At 40.3% G+C, this 14,424-nt stretch overlaps 1 protein-coding gene across 3 annotated transcripts; it reads left to right on the top strand.

Moving 5' to 3' along the window:
• The first annotated feature begins 5,759 nt into the window (after positions 1-5,759).
• On the top strand, positions 5,760-14,076 carry TIMM10 (translocase of inner mitochondrial membrane 10). Of its 3 annotated transcripts, none has more exons than XM_089523397.1 (3): positions 5,760-5,907; positions 7,917-8,014; positions 13,762-14,076. In XM_089523397.1, the coding sequence occupies exons 2-3, from the start codon at positions 7,944-7,946 to the stop codon at positions 13,961-13,963; spliced, it is 273 nt and encodes a 90-aa protein (XP_089379523.1). In that variant the 5' UTR covers positions 5,760-5,907; positions 7,917-7,943; the 3' UTR covers positions 13,964-14,076. The 3 variants fall into 3 exon arrangements, with proteins under 3 accessions (XP_089379523.1, XP_089379524.1, XP_089379525.1); XM_089523398.1 differs by lacking the exon at positions 5,760-5,907 and adding an exon at positions 5,936-6,058; XM_089523399.1 differs by lacking the exon at positions 5,760-5,907 and having other exon boundaries at positions 7,897-8,014.
• Positions 14,077-14,424: the final 348 nt, after the last annotated feature.

The raw sequence follows: 14,424 nt of genomic DNA, 5'->3' as shown, positions 1-14,424 counted from the left end.
GGCCTCTGCGGAAGCCGGGGAAGGAAGGGAGGCCTCAGCGATTGCCTGAGGCCTGGCCCTTCCTCCGCGGCCTCTGATCGCGGCGAGGCCTGGGGCCCAGGCGGGGAGGGAAAGCCTCCTTAAGTGGAGGCTTTCCCTCGTCGCTTGGCCTCCGCTCCCCTCCGCGGGAAAATGTAGGACAAAATTTTCAAATGTAGGACACATTTTCTGTGTCCTACATTTGAAAATTTTGTCCTACATTTTTCCCGTTTTGGAGGTCCGGAGTTATGGCAACCCTAGGTTAAGAACTAAGAACCTGATAATCCTAGCATTGCTTTGTCCATCATGATTTCTTGGGGAAAGGCCTTCTCCACCACTGAGATCCAAAAACTGTTTAACTGGCAACAAACAACACACATATTATATTGTTTACCACCTCCACATATTTCCTTTCCTTTCCCTTCTTTCTTTTATTTTCTTTTTATTTCTTCTATCGTTCACAGCCTGGCAGAATGTTGCCTGTAAACATTGCTATGGGAACTTAAACAACATAAATCTCTGTTGGAAAAAAGCCATGCATTGACTGGATTGTTTGCAAAGGCCTCTGCCCCTCGTAGGCCTATTTTAAAATGTCTTCCTGGAGTGAGAGTGAAAACCTGATGAAAACAAAGGGATTAACCTCTTCAAGATGACACCCACGCAATTCATTGAGCAAGCACCCCTTCCATTTCATTTCTGAAACAGCTCTGACACCTTGTGCTCAAACAGGGAATTGCCTGCCCCCCTGAGAGAGAAGTAGACAACAGGGAGAAATGGATTGTGGCCCAAACAGAAGACAGTCCAGTCTTTACATCTGAAGCCAAAGGCAAGTGACTCATCCAAGGTCACTCAGTGGGTTTCCATGGCTGAGTGGGAAATTTCACCTTGGTCTCCAGAGTTGTAGTCTAACATTCAAACCACTAAACCATGCTGGCTCTCAGTCCCAATTAAATCAGACCCACCGAATCAATGGGATTTATCTATGTATTGACTCACCTTCTGATTCAGTGGGTTTACTCTAGTTGAGACTAATCTGTGGGATCCAGTCAAGTATTAAGCTCTACATTTTCCACTGTTTATACACACCCCTTGGACTGTCTATATAATATAGTAGTTTCTCAAGGCATGACAATTGAGGTGACTGATGTTCTGTCTCCAAGAGACAGTATAGGCAAAGGAGAATCATATGTGACAAGGTAACATGGGGTCCCTGACCCCCTTTTCCCCAAGCAGATTTCTCTTGCCCTCCTTACTGGCCTTTCTGATGCCTTGTGTCTCTCCCTCTACTGATTTCTCATTCACTCCTCTGATTTCTCTAAATTGTCACCATACTCCTTCACAAATGGCCAAAGCACTTGAAGACAAGTGAGAATTCAATCCTGATATTTACGTGATCATCAATTTTGTTCACCAATTTAATTGTACATATTCTTGCGTGCCTTCAAGTCAACAGAACTTTGGTGACCCAAATTTTCATGTTAAAATTTCTTTAGAGATTTGCCACTGCATTTCTCTAAAGCTGAGATAGTATGACTACTTGCTCAAGGCCACCCAGTTGGTTTCCGTGGCCAAGCAGGGATCTGAACTCTATTTTTCCAGTCTTTAGTCCAATACTCAAAACAGTACAACCTTCTGTCTCTCAGTTGTACATGCTATTTCCCAGAGAATTCTAGGAAATGTAGCTTAATTAGCATTTTAGGCATTTTATGTTCGAGAAGCTTAAGTCCTCTCCCCCCAACACCTTAGGGAGATACGGTTCTCATGCCTCTGTGTGGAGATGAATGACTGTTAAACCAATTTAAGGCTCTGGTGTAAATACCGTCTCAGGAGAGCAAATGAATACATGCCTTTTGCTGACTGCTCAGCATTCAGATCTTTGCTAGCATCTAATGGACAACAAGGGAAAATAAATATGAACACTAGAAGGACAATTTGTCCCCCCCCCCCCCAACCTAGAAATAGGAATGTATTTTGGTGAACATAAACAAAAAATAATGAAGAACTGCAACTCTGTGCTGCATGCTGTGGTCTGTAGCTGTAGGACATGGCATTGTTAAACAATTGGTTCCTATATTTGCTACTGAATTAGAAGTGAATAATGCATTTTTCTATGCCAAAAGAGCTAACCAACTGCATCATCAGCAAGGCTTATTTTCTCCACTCTATGAATAATGTTTTTGCCAGACTTGGGTGCTTGTGGAGGCCTTGTCTAAAAATGCTTTCAAAATAAAGCCCTTAGAAGAATAACAAATTTATTACGATACAAGCTTTATGGACTACAGCCCTACAGCCCAGTTAATCACATATGTGAAGCTTTTGTCCTCAGAGAGTGTGCATGTCTAATATGCTTACATATGCACGTGAGAGCAGATGAAAAAAATTAAAGCAGCAGATAGTGAATCGTCACAAAATGTAAACAAATATATTGTATTTGTAGAAAGAATTGACCCTGGGAATCCTGGTGGCCACTAAGGAGTTTATCAGACAAGGGAAATTGAAAGTATAATCCAATGGCAATCCAAATACAATCATGGCGTTTAACGTTAATGCGTGATAGACTACCAATTTCGGGCAATGGGAAGTCAGTCCAAACGCAATCATGGGGTTTCACGTTATTGCATGATAGACTATCACACGCAATTTCGGGCAATGGCAAGCTATTTTCGGGCAATGGGAAGTCAGTTTGAACGCAATTCAAATTCACATAAATTCGCTGAACTAGTGAATTCATGTGAATGCGTTCTGGCCCCACTTTCTTTTCATTTGAAATTAAGAGAAATTCCTCCCGTGTGATAAGCTCCAAAAATGGCTCTGGGGGACTGTACACTCCCCACAGCCATCACTTTGTACACTCCTGAGATAGTTTGAAACAACTCAACTGAAGTTTAAAGGTATGTACATGAGCATAGTGGCTACAAGAACAGTATTTTTATAGGACAGGTTGAATTTCCTTTATGTGGAATTCCAAAATCCAAACTTTTTCAAAAACCCAAACTCTTTTCATTGGTGGTTGAAATAGTGACACCTTTGCTTTCTGATGGTTCAATGTACACAAACCTTGTTTCATGCACAAAAATATTAAAATGTTGTATAAAATTACTTTCAGGTTATGCACATAAGGTGTGCATGAAACACAATTGAATTTTGTGTATAGACTTGAGTCCCCCTTCTCCAAGATATATCATCATGTATATATAGGCAAAAACCGATATTCCAAAACAAAAACAAAACATTCAAAATCCAAAACACTTCTGGTCCTAAGCATTTCAGATAAGGGAGAGACACAACCTGTAGTATGCAAAGTTAATGAACATATATAGGAAACCACTGTTCTCAATAGCACTTTCCAAACATATTGATGCAGCATAAATTTATTTGTAGATTTATCTAACTGTTCCTGAAACAACCAATTTAGAATCTTGTTATACAGCTCACAAAGAACAGAAAGCTTCTCTAGTCAGTTTATTTGTGTATCCAGCTCAGTATTTATCTGCTATGACAGCACCTCTGCCAAAGAGTTATTTCCCCCATCTCCAGCTACTACAGCTATAATCTGCTCATGTTAAAGACTAACTGGAAACCTTTGTACATATGAAATGTTATACTCGTTTGAACAGCTTTATCCCAAACTGCTTTGCCTGGTACAGCATCACTTTTTGCACCAGCTAGCCAGAATCCACACAACCCTAATAGCCAAATGTGTTATCTATCCTCAAGTTTCATGTATCACATTATGCATTAAAGGCACTGGTTGCCCCTTTTCCTAGAGCTGGGAATTTTTTTTTGGTGAGGAGACTACCATAATCCAGTGGCCATGCTGGCTGGGGAAATTGGAAACTAGGGTCCAAAACACACTGCAGAAATAATCCAGTCTGAGACTGCTTTTACTGCCCTGGCTCACTGCTAGGGAATCCTGGGAACTTTGCTTTGTGAGACATTTAGCCTCTGTCAGACAGCTCTGGTGCCAATAAACTACAATAGGATTCCCTAGCACTGAGCCAGGGGAGTTAAAGCTGTCTCAAACTGCAGTGTGTTTTGGACCCAAGCAAGATGGATCTCATGCCCTCTGCTTTAGAATGAATAAACTATAGGCCAAAGGAGTAACTTTCCCCATCTCTGCCCTTTTCAGGGTTGTGGACAAAGCTTCTCTTTCTCAATGCAGAAGCTCATCAGCCCCATTAAACCAAATCTAATTTCATTCAGCTTTGACCTACAGTCAACTCAGAATGCAGAGAATTTATCTTGTCTCACAAATGTTATCTTGCAGACAATCTGTACTCTCTAAAGCCTGCTTTCTTTCTTGGAAGTTCAGAAACAGCGCAGAAGATTCCCTGCACTGAGTCCCAGCTCAGTTGAGCAGCAAGGCATCATCCACTACAGAGATAACAGCTCTGGGCTCTGGTCCAAGTCAATGGGAGCCCATGGAAGGCATTATGGGTTATGCTTTCACATTCATCTGGCCATGCCATTGACATGAGCCCTGAGGAAAACAAAGCTTTGGAACAAAATAGATGAAGATGGTGCCTTTCCAGGCCAGCCTCCCCTCCACTGATATTGATAGCCCCATCGACACCAAGAAAGATAGATGCCTCGCCTCTAATTACCTCTAATTTTAGCCAATTTTTATTTCCCCCCTTTTAATTAGTATTTTAGATTGTTGTATACTTTATATTGTTATTGGTTTTAGTTTGTTATTTTTTATGATTGGAGGAGGTTTGGGGATTAATTAGAAATGTGGATTTTAATTGTATATTGTATTTTATTGTTATTCTTGTTTCTTGTAACCCGCCTCGATCTGCAGGGAGAGGTGGGCTATAAATAAAGTATATTATTATTATTATTATTATTATTATTATTATTAAAGAAGCAAGAACACTCCCTCATCATTCTTTAAATGAGGGGAATGGGATTATCCAATATTAATCTGTTGTCTGCTATATTTTATTGTTTGAATATTAAGATGTATTAATATGTATTATGTTTAATTATTTTCGTGGAACATGCAGCATAGGCAGGTTTATTTTATCTGCTTCAATTGATTGTACGTACAGCACTGTGTAAGTTTACAGTGCTTTATAAATAAAGCTTAATAATAATAATAATAATGTTATTATTCCAGATGTTTCTGGGCTGCAGTCCCCATCAGCCTTCGCCAGTGGAACCAGTGGGAGAGGGATGCTGGGAGATGGAGTCTAACACCGTCCGGAGGATGCTGCTGCATGATTCCCATTTCTGCTTTAAAGCCAGCTGTATCCTGGGATTTGTAGTTTCACCAAGTGCCTCACAAAACTACAAATCCCAGAGCCCTGTAGGATAGAGCCATGGCAATTAAAGTGGTGTCAAACTGTGTTATTTCTACAGTGCAGACGCAGCCTTGGTCCCAGAGGTGCTCCCTTTCCATCTTAAAACGGAAGTCAGCAGAGGAGCATGGGCCTCATGTTGCTGATGCTGCATTCTCCTCTCTAGGGTTTGTTATTGTTATTATTATTATGAAGGCAGGGGCCTGTCAGTTCCAATTCAGCCCAACCACTGGTTTGTGTTTTGCTGTTCTGTGTCTTCAAGTCGTTTCCGACTCATGGCGGCCTTATTATCACAAGGTTTCTTCAGAGGAGGCGTGCCTGCCTGCCATGGCCTCCCTCTGAGGCTGAGAGAGCGCAACTCGCCCAAGGCCGCCCTGCCCTGCGTGCTTTCAGCAGGAACCATAGAGTCCAATCCTCCTGGCGCCCAGAGCGGCAGCCTAGAGCTCAAGCCACGCTGCAAGGGCTGCTGCTTTAAGAGGGACCCACGACTTCCGGTCGGACTCTATGGCACCAAGGAAGGGCATGAGGCGAACGGGTCGAGGGCGGAAGTGTCTCTTCCTCGTGCTTCCGGTTTGTGTGGCCGGTGAAGGTGAGTGCGCAGGGAGGCAGGGAGTCCGGGGGATCCGTCCTCTCGCTCTCTGCGGCTCTGGCCCCGCGGGGACTCACGCTTGGGGCGCAACAGGTCCCTGGACCCTGGGATAGAGCATGCGGTCCAGCCCCATGGGAAGGGGAGGGTCTAGGTATAACGCCCTTGACACCAAAAGGCGGTACATCAAGCATCATCATCATCATCATCATCATCATGTTTGTTTATAACATCCTTTCCACCAAAAGGGAGAACATTACACCATAATAATAATAATGTTTATGTATAACATCCTTTCCACCAAAGAGAAGAACATCAACATAATAATTATTATTATTTCCACCAAAGGGCCAGGCGTGATCACACATGATGATCATAACAACAACAGTTATTTGTAATGTCCTTCCCATCAAAGGGCAGATCAAACACGTACAGTCATCCCTCCATATTTGCGGATTTGATTATTCACGGCTTTCATTAATATGTTCTCTCTAGGACTGTCGAGGTCCTCCAGTGCAACTCTGTGGTCAACTTTAAAAGTTGCACTGAAAGACCATTTGTAGTTCCTCCAGCCCAGTTTTATGGTCAGTGTCTGTCGGATGTTGATCATAGAGTTGCACTGGAGGACCCAGAGATTCCTAGAGAGGTGTCCTCTCAGGTAAAAACAGTGTTTTTGTTATTTGCGGTTTTTCCATATTCATGGGGGTCTTGTTCCCCTAACCCTAGCGAATATGGAGGGACAAGTGTATAATCAAATATGGGTGATAAAACACAAGACTATTAGCCCACGGCCTTGGATGATGACAATGACAACGACAACAACAGTGATAATACAGTCAGCCCTCCTTTTCCACAGATTCAAGCATCCACAGCTTGAAAATATTTTTAAAATACACATAAATTCCGAAGAGCTAACCTTGATTTTGCTATTTTATATACATAAGGGACGCCATTTTGCTATCCATTGTATTTAATGGGATTTGAATATCCACGGAGGTAGGTGTCCACCTGGAGGGGGGAATCCTGAGATCAAATACAGTGGCTGAGACTGCCCTCAGTTTAGTGTTCAGTGTTACATCTTTGCACTTTAGGATCTTGTCTTGGTCATTCATCGCTGCCCTTCCCATTCCTGCTCTTCTTACTTCTTGACTGCAGTGTCCATTTTAATTAGTATTTGATCCAAGTTATGCAAATTCTTTGACTATTTCGATTCTAAGCACCACTCCTTAAACTGCAAATCCCAAGATTCAGTGGGATATTGTCATGGCTGTTGAAGGGGAACATAGCATTTAATAGTGTAATGTGGATGGGGTCCTGGCCAGTTTAGATCATTCTTTGACAGTGTCTCTTGCAGTGGCCATATAGATCTGTTAGAGAACAGGGGAAGTGGGATGTTCACAGACTCACTTTTATTTGCTTCTCGCAGCCCAAAGAGTCTTGGGCATTGAAAAACCTGTACAAGCTTCTAAGATACTGACCAGGGGTGCATTTACAATGTAGAAATAATGCAGCTTTATATGTGTGTTATACCTCCATCCTTTGGAATCCTGGAATTCGTAGTTTTACAAGGTCTATAGCCGGCTTTGCCATAGAGTGCTGGTGCCTCACAAAACTATAAATCCGAGTTTTCTGTAGCCACGACAGTTAAAAGTGGTGTCAAACTGCATTATTTTTGCAGTGTAAATGTAGAAATGGTATCCTTACTACTAGCAATTGTGTTTGCTTGTGCTTGTGTAGATAGAGAGTCTTTGGCCTGTTACAGACTGCCAAAATAAAGCTGCTTAGGGTCTCTTTGGAGGTATGCTTTTTAAATGATGCATGGGTCCTAAGAGGCCGGAGGTCGCGCCAAAGCCACACTCCATTCCTAAGCACTGGAGTGCAGCTTTGGTGAAGCTTCCGGATTCTTAGGGTGCATGCATCATTTAAACAGCATACCTCCAAAGAGACCTGAAGCAGCTTTATTTTGGCAGTCTGTAACAGGCCTTTGTTCTGACAATTTGTGTTCTGTGCAGCATCAGGAACAAATCTCTGAAAGTGTGATGGATCCTCTGCGGGCTCAACAGTTGGCAGCTGAGCTGGAAGTGGAGATGATGGCTGATATGTACAACAGGTATTGGCTAAGGACAAGGTGTTTTTAATGACACTTATAATTGAAATTCCCAAAATGAAAGCTGTATGTTATGAAATTAAGCCTTTTGTGGGTATATAATGTCGGGCACTGTTTGCTGTGGTCTGTTTTTTCTTTGCTAAAAGTTCCCTAAACCTTTTCCTCAAATCATTCTTATTTCCTCCAAACAATGTACCACTTTAACGCTAGTGTAATATTAGTACAGGACGTAAAATTAAACTGCCTTTTAAAAAAATTAGGGCAGGGTTACAGCTGAGACTAGCAGGGTGTGACATTACACAAGCTCTGTTATGGTTTGTGTTTTATACTATATTTAGATGGTAAGTATGGTCATGTGTGAAGACTGAGTGCAAGTTGTAGTTAGATGTTATGTGCAAATCAAGCCAACTCGGAACTATAGTAACCCTATCATAAGGTTTTCTTGATCATCATTATTTAAAGGGGTGTGCCATTGCTTTCCTTTGAAGCTGAAAGGAAGTGTGACTTGCCCAAGGCTATCTAGTGGGTTTCCATGATTTAAATGGGATTCAGACTCTGAAGCTGAAAGTGCAGTTATACCTCCACAAAAGAAAGTTGAATTGTTGATATACCAGTTACAGTTCTCTTTAATTACGTTTCCTAAAAAAAAGTTCTTCCAGGTGTAGTCATTTTTTTAAGTACAGTATAAGGAAAGTACATGCTGTTCTCTTTACATTTTTACATATATTTCAATAAACTAGTTTCCACTTAAAGGTTTGGAAGTGTTTGAATATAACATTTAAACCAGATGTGCTAAATCAGTGAATATTATTGAGAACACTCTAATGTTATCTGATTGTTGGATAATCAGATAATTGGATAAAATTGCAGAACATTTTCCAGTTCTGCTTTTTCTGGAAACCCCACATCACCACTGAGACGTGTCATTCAGCTTCACCTGGAGTGCTGCCCAGTTAACATCCCAGGCCTAAAAAACAAGAACCTTGCACCCAGGAAATAGTGGAAATGATCTTGTAAAGGTTGAGGTGAAGGCAAAACCCAAGTAAGAGTGTGAGAAGTGAGCACCAAGAGGGAATTTGAATTGGGGTCACCACAAATGGAGGTTAATGTTATAATTAATATGGGAGGATTGAGACACAGTCAGTAGCCCTCCCCTGTTGTTTGTGCTTGCATATTTGCCCCTACACTTGTAGGGTCCACTGAATTGTATTGCTTGATACATTTTCAGTGGCTATTTGTCAGGGATATGTGTAATAGAGGGATTGGGAATTTTGGTTCTCACCAGGTTTTGACCTACAGCTGCAGTCAGCCCCACTATTATGGCAACATGGCTAATGGTGAGGAACTGTACTTAAAACATAGAAGAGGGACTCTGCCCCCCCCCCCAATTTTTTACAAAGATTATCTGATTATTGGTCATCCCATCTTCTGTTAGACCATCCCACACGTTCCTTACTTTTTTGTCTGTTCTGGACTTATTGTCAATTGGTTTCTTTAGGCAACCTTGTGCTCTAATATTATGGAAGATGACAAAAGGTGTCCTTGACAATTCAGTCTTTTATAAACTTTTAATACTTTTTTAAATAAAATAAATCTTTATTAAATTAAGAAAGTCTGAAATGCTTTACCTTTTCTTAAATTTCTTCCACCACTATCTAGTAGGATCATAGTAGGATCAGATAGGTCCAAAACACACTGCATGCAGCAATAATCCAGTTTGAGACCGCTTTAACTGCCCTGGATCAGTGCTAGGGAATCCTGGAAACTGTAGTTTACTGTGGCACCAGATCTCTCTGTCTCACAAGACTATAGTTTCCAGAATTTCCTAGCACTGAGCCAGAGCAGTTAAAGCAGTCTCAAAATGGATTATTTCTGCAGTGTGTTTTGGACCATAGACAGGACAGGAAATGGCACTAAGAAATGGCAGAGGAGAAAGTAAAGATAAGGACCTAAGAAAGGCCTACCTAGTCCAGCATTCTGTCCACATCTTGGCCAGCAAGGTGCTAGGGGAAGTACACTAGCAGGACATGGACAATGGATATACAGAGGCATACCTGATTTAAAACTCAGTTTAATTACTGGCACTGCGTGAACATTTTTTACTGGGGGGAATGAATGTTGGTGTCTAGATTCTAAGTTATGTTTGGTATTTCTTGCACAGGCTCTTTGCTTTTCTCTGAACTTTTACCAAATTAGGCTTACTGTCTCCCAGCTGGCTCGATGTTGCCATACTCTTCCAGGAAACTCTTTTCTAAAACTTTATTTATGAATATAGGAATGCAGAACAGTGAACTCATAAATCATAACAATAATAACTGAAATGAAATGGCTAATTTAATGAGATCAGTACTGTATGTAGTCAATTAGTCTTAATTATTTGTCTCTCTCCAGAACCTAGTCATTTGCAACAGGAAGCTCCAGTGTGATTGACTATTCATTAAAAAGGGAAATAAATGAGTGCCAGATATAATAGAAATGTTCTGGTTCTTCTTACATGCATAAATATCTGTTTTTATGGATTAGGTTTTCTAGGAGAACAGTTGTCCAAACACCATTCATTCAGCCGTCTGTGGATAGTCCATGTAAATGTTTCTATTGCTGTGCTATTTATTTTTGTTTTTGTTCATTTAAAAAAATAATTTCTTAATTTATACAAATATTACAACATTCAGTTCCCTTTTCCCCTTCCTTCCACCCTCAAACTTACAGTAGTTAATAACATATCTTCATAGTACTAGCAATATTATTCTTAACATTCAAAATACATTTTTTCACTATAAGGTTTCATTTGATGGTGGGATTAAACCCAGAGTTCTCATGAGTAACATCATTAATAAAGAGTTTCCAAATTTCTTCAAATTTACCTTCTTTATTGTCTTCTCTTGCTAATCTCATTTAATTTGTTAGCTTTTCTGATGATTATATAGACCACATTCTATTTATCCATATTGCCATTGAAAGATCATCAGTTTTCCATGATTTACTGTTTCTAATCTTGTTATAATGTAAAGGTAAAGATATTCCCCATTGACAAGGTTGTCAAGTTGTGTCCGACCATAGGGGGCGGTGCTCATCTCCATTACTAAGCCAGAGAGCCAGCATTGTCAGAGACTACTCTGTGATCATGTGGCCAGCATGATTACAAAGAACGTTGTTTACCTTCCCACCGGAGTGGTCCCTATTTATTTGCATGCTTTCGAACTGCTAGGCTGGCAGAAGTTGGGACTAGTGACAGGAGCTCACTCCATCATGCGGTACCCGGGCCTCAAACTGCCAACCTGCTGATCTTGCAATCAACAGAGTCAGTGTCTTAACCACTTGAGCCACCGCATCCCAACAATATACTTAACAACAGTGCTACAAGATCTTTATTTAGTAATACTTCATTTTCAAATATAGAAACTAACAATAGAGCTCCTCTATTACATTTTCTTTGACCTAGCAATTTACTTATCAAATTTAATATTTTTTCCAGAAATTTACTATTTTGGGAAAGCTTTGCCACATGTGTTAACAATCTTCTATTTTACCGCATCCTCTCCAGCACAGCTTTGACAGTTCATTATTCATGTTTTGAAATTTGAGTGGATGACCATTTGTGGATTATCATACTATTATACATTATATTATATATTATCATACATTTTCTTTAGCTTGGACAGATATTAATTTATAGGGTGAAGTTGTCCAAATTATATCCTATTGTTTCTCTGATAGTTCTATTCTCAAATCTTATTCCAATTTTCAATTCTTTAAGCTCCTCCTCTAATATTTGCTATACAGTTGCCCCTTTGTACTCATGGGGGATCCGTTCCAGACCCCCTCCCCCGTGGGTTCATAATCTTGCGCATAGTCAAGCCCTATAAGCTTGAATGGGGCATGTGCATGTGGCACCTACCCCATTAAGGTTAATAGCGGTTGCCCCTCTGCAGATTTCCAAGTCCTCAGATTTCAAGTCTGCAAACTTGGAGAGGTGACTGTAATTTTGACACTGTGCTATTGTAACATGATTTGCTGTTAGAAAGAATCATAATCCACAGAAGAAAGATTTTATTATGTTACCATCTTGGAACCCCAACAATATAAGCTAATTGTTTGCTTGTGATGTTGTCTGTTTTCTTTATTTCCTCAAAATCATGTACATTTGGATACTGAAACCATAGATGTAGTAGGAAGTCCAACATTCCACATCTCCTCCAGTGAAGTAGGATACAGGTTGAGTATTCCTTATCTGGAATTCCAAAATTAGAAATCCTCCAAAATCCAAAATATCAATATCATGAAAAAATATTTCATGATATGCAAATATTCAAAAATGTGAAAAACCCAGAAATTCTGGATCCAAGCATTTTGGACAGAGGAGATTCAGCCAACAGTTACTTATTAATACGGTTTAATTTGTGAATATATAATGCCTTCTATGTGCCTGTTTTCTCTGTTTAAGGCTAACATTGAATTGTAAAATGGGGAAGGCCAAAAACTTTCCCCCGATTTAATTTTTGACTGCTACACAAAATTCCTCACATATATGTAGTGGTCTGGGAGGTCTAGTTGTCTGCATTATTGGATGTACCAGGGTAACAATTGTCTCTCTTGAAACTACCTTTTAAGTCCTGGATTCTCTGTTTTAAGGTGTCTACGGGTATTTGTTCCTGCTAACAAATTCCTAACCTTCCATCCATGTCTTTCTTCCTGGGACCATCCACTCTCTGGTATACAAAGAAAGATTGATGACTTGGAGATTCATTGGAAAAGGGCATTTAAATTAAAAGAACATTGTCACAGTTGAAATGGATAAAATTAGGGCTACAGAGACTAAAAAATTGAACCTGCAGTTTTCAGAATAATTGAATTGTTCAAGATAGAGAAGAAGCTGCATTTAATTACCTGCTTTCATACCAAAGCAGATGTTACTGAGGGGTTAACAGTACAGTCCTAGTCTTCTTGTTCTTTGCTGTCACATTCATTTCACCTTATGGCAACTCTATGAAAGAGACCTGCAAGACCTCCAGTCATTATCTGCTCTGCTCAATCCACCTGTAGTGTGATCTTGCTAGACAAGTCTACTCAGGAATAAATTCCATTGAGTTCACTCCTAGGTAAATATATATGTTATTAGTGGCGTAGTAGTGTTTGGGATGTGAATGTTTTGCATTTTAAGAACAGATTGTGATATATGATGGCTTAAAAACAAAACAAAATCTTGTTAATCTCACAAGCCTAATAACTACCTATCCAAGAGGTAACAGTGGCGATTCTCCAATACAAAATGTGCATAATGAGTTTGAGGCTGTATAGGTTGTGTACACTCAACCATCAGAAAGCAAAGGCCTCACTTTCTTAGCCACCCATGAAAAATGTTTTGGTTTTGCTAGGAATTACAGTCCAACAGCATCTGGAGGACTATATGATTCTCATACCTTGTTTAGGACTAATATGTCAGAGATAGAACCTTGGAGGGAATTTCAGGAGATTATAGTAGGTGTGCTGAACATTGGATCTTGAATAGCAGTTACGATCATCCTTGATGTTGGCCATGCTGGCTAGGGCTGGCAAAAGTTGGATTCCAATGTCTGGAAAATCATTAGTTGTCCATCATTGCTTTCAGGGTGTTGGTAGACTTGGAAGTATGGAGGCTTTAGGTAAGAACTATATGGTCTTGTGTTCTAAATTAACGTAAACCAGAGTCAGAATAGTGAAAAGACTGCTGTTTTCTCATACCGTTTTTCTTTCTTTTTTCTCTGCCCCAGAATGACCAATGCTTGCCACCGGAAATGTGTTCCTCCACACTACAAAGAGGCTGAATTGTCCAAGGGGGAGTCTGTGTGCTTGGATCGTTGTGTCTCCAAATACTTGGACATCCATGAACGTATGGGCAAGAAACTGACAGAGCTCTCAATGCAAGATGAGGAGCTGATGAAGAGGATGCAACAAGGGGCTGGGCCAGCCTAAAACACGGCCTTTTGATAATGGACAGTTTGCCCTCCTTCTCCAGTACACACCCAGCATCTGGCCTTAGTGTTAATCCTTCCTTTTTGCCAATAAAACTTCAATGTTATATTGTCTCTGCTGACTGCTGAGTATATTGATGCTTTGCTCTCCCTTGTTAATCCTAGTGAGAGATCGGCTGAGGTTACTTTGTTAGGCAGGGGTTGGCAAATTGCAGCCTGTAGCTTGCATTATTATTATAATGTTTTTATATCCTGTTTTCCCCCAAAAAATGTGACTTAAAGTGGCTTACAATTTAAAAGAACAGTACAATTAAAAACATGCAAAAGTGAACATTAAAATACAGTAGAATTAAAGTATTGCACTGAAAATGCACCATTCATTAAAAGAAAAAAATGCAATTTTGTTTTAATAGCCTGAATAAAAGAACAAGGAGAGGGCCATTCTGGCCTTCCTGGGAAGGG

The sequence above is a fragment of the Sceloporus occidentalis genome, unplaced genomic scaffold (genome assembly GCF_023333645.1).
Source record: "Sceloporus occidentalis isolate IW3139 unplaced genomic scaffold, rSceOcc1.0.p SCAF_4, whole genome shotgun sequence".
Taxonomy (NCBI): domain Eukaryota; kingdom Metazoa; phylum Chordata; class Lepidosauria; order Squamata; family Phrynosomatidae; genus Sceloporus; species Sceloporus occidentalis.
Note: the sequence above shows the minus strand (reverse complement) of the source record. Positions and strands in the feature narration are given on the sequence as shown.

Coding starts and splice junctions, on each gene's coding strand:
- TIMM10 (XM_089523397.1), top strand. CDS start 7,944: ATGGATCCTCTGCGGGCTCAACAGTTGGCAGCTGAGCTGGAAGTGGAG. Junction 8,015..13,761: donor ATGGCTGATATGTACAACAG/GTATTGGCTAAG, acceptor TCTCTGCCCCAG/AATGACCAATGCTTGCCACC.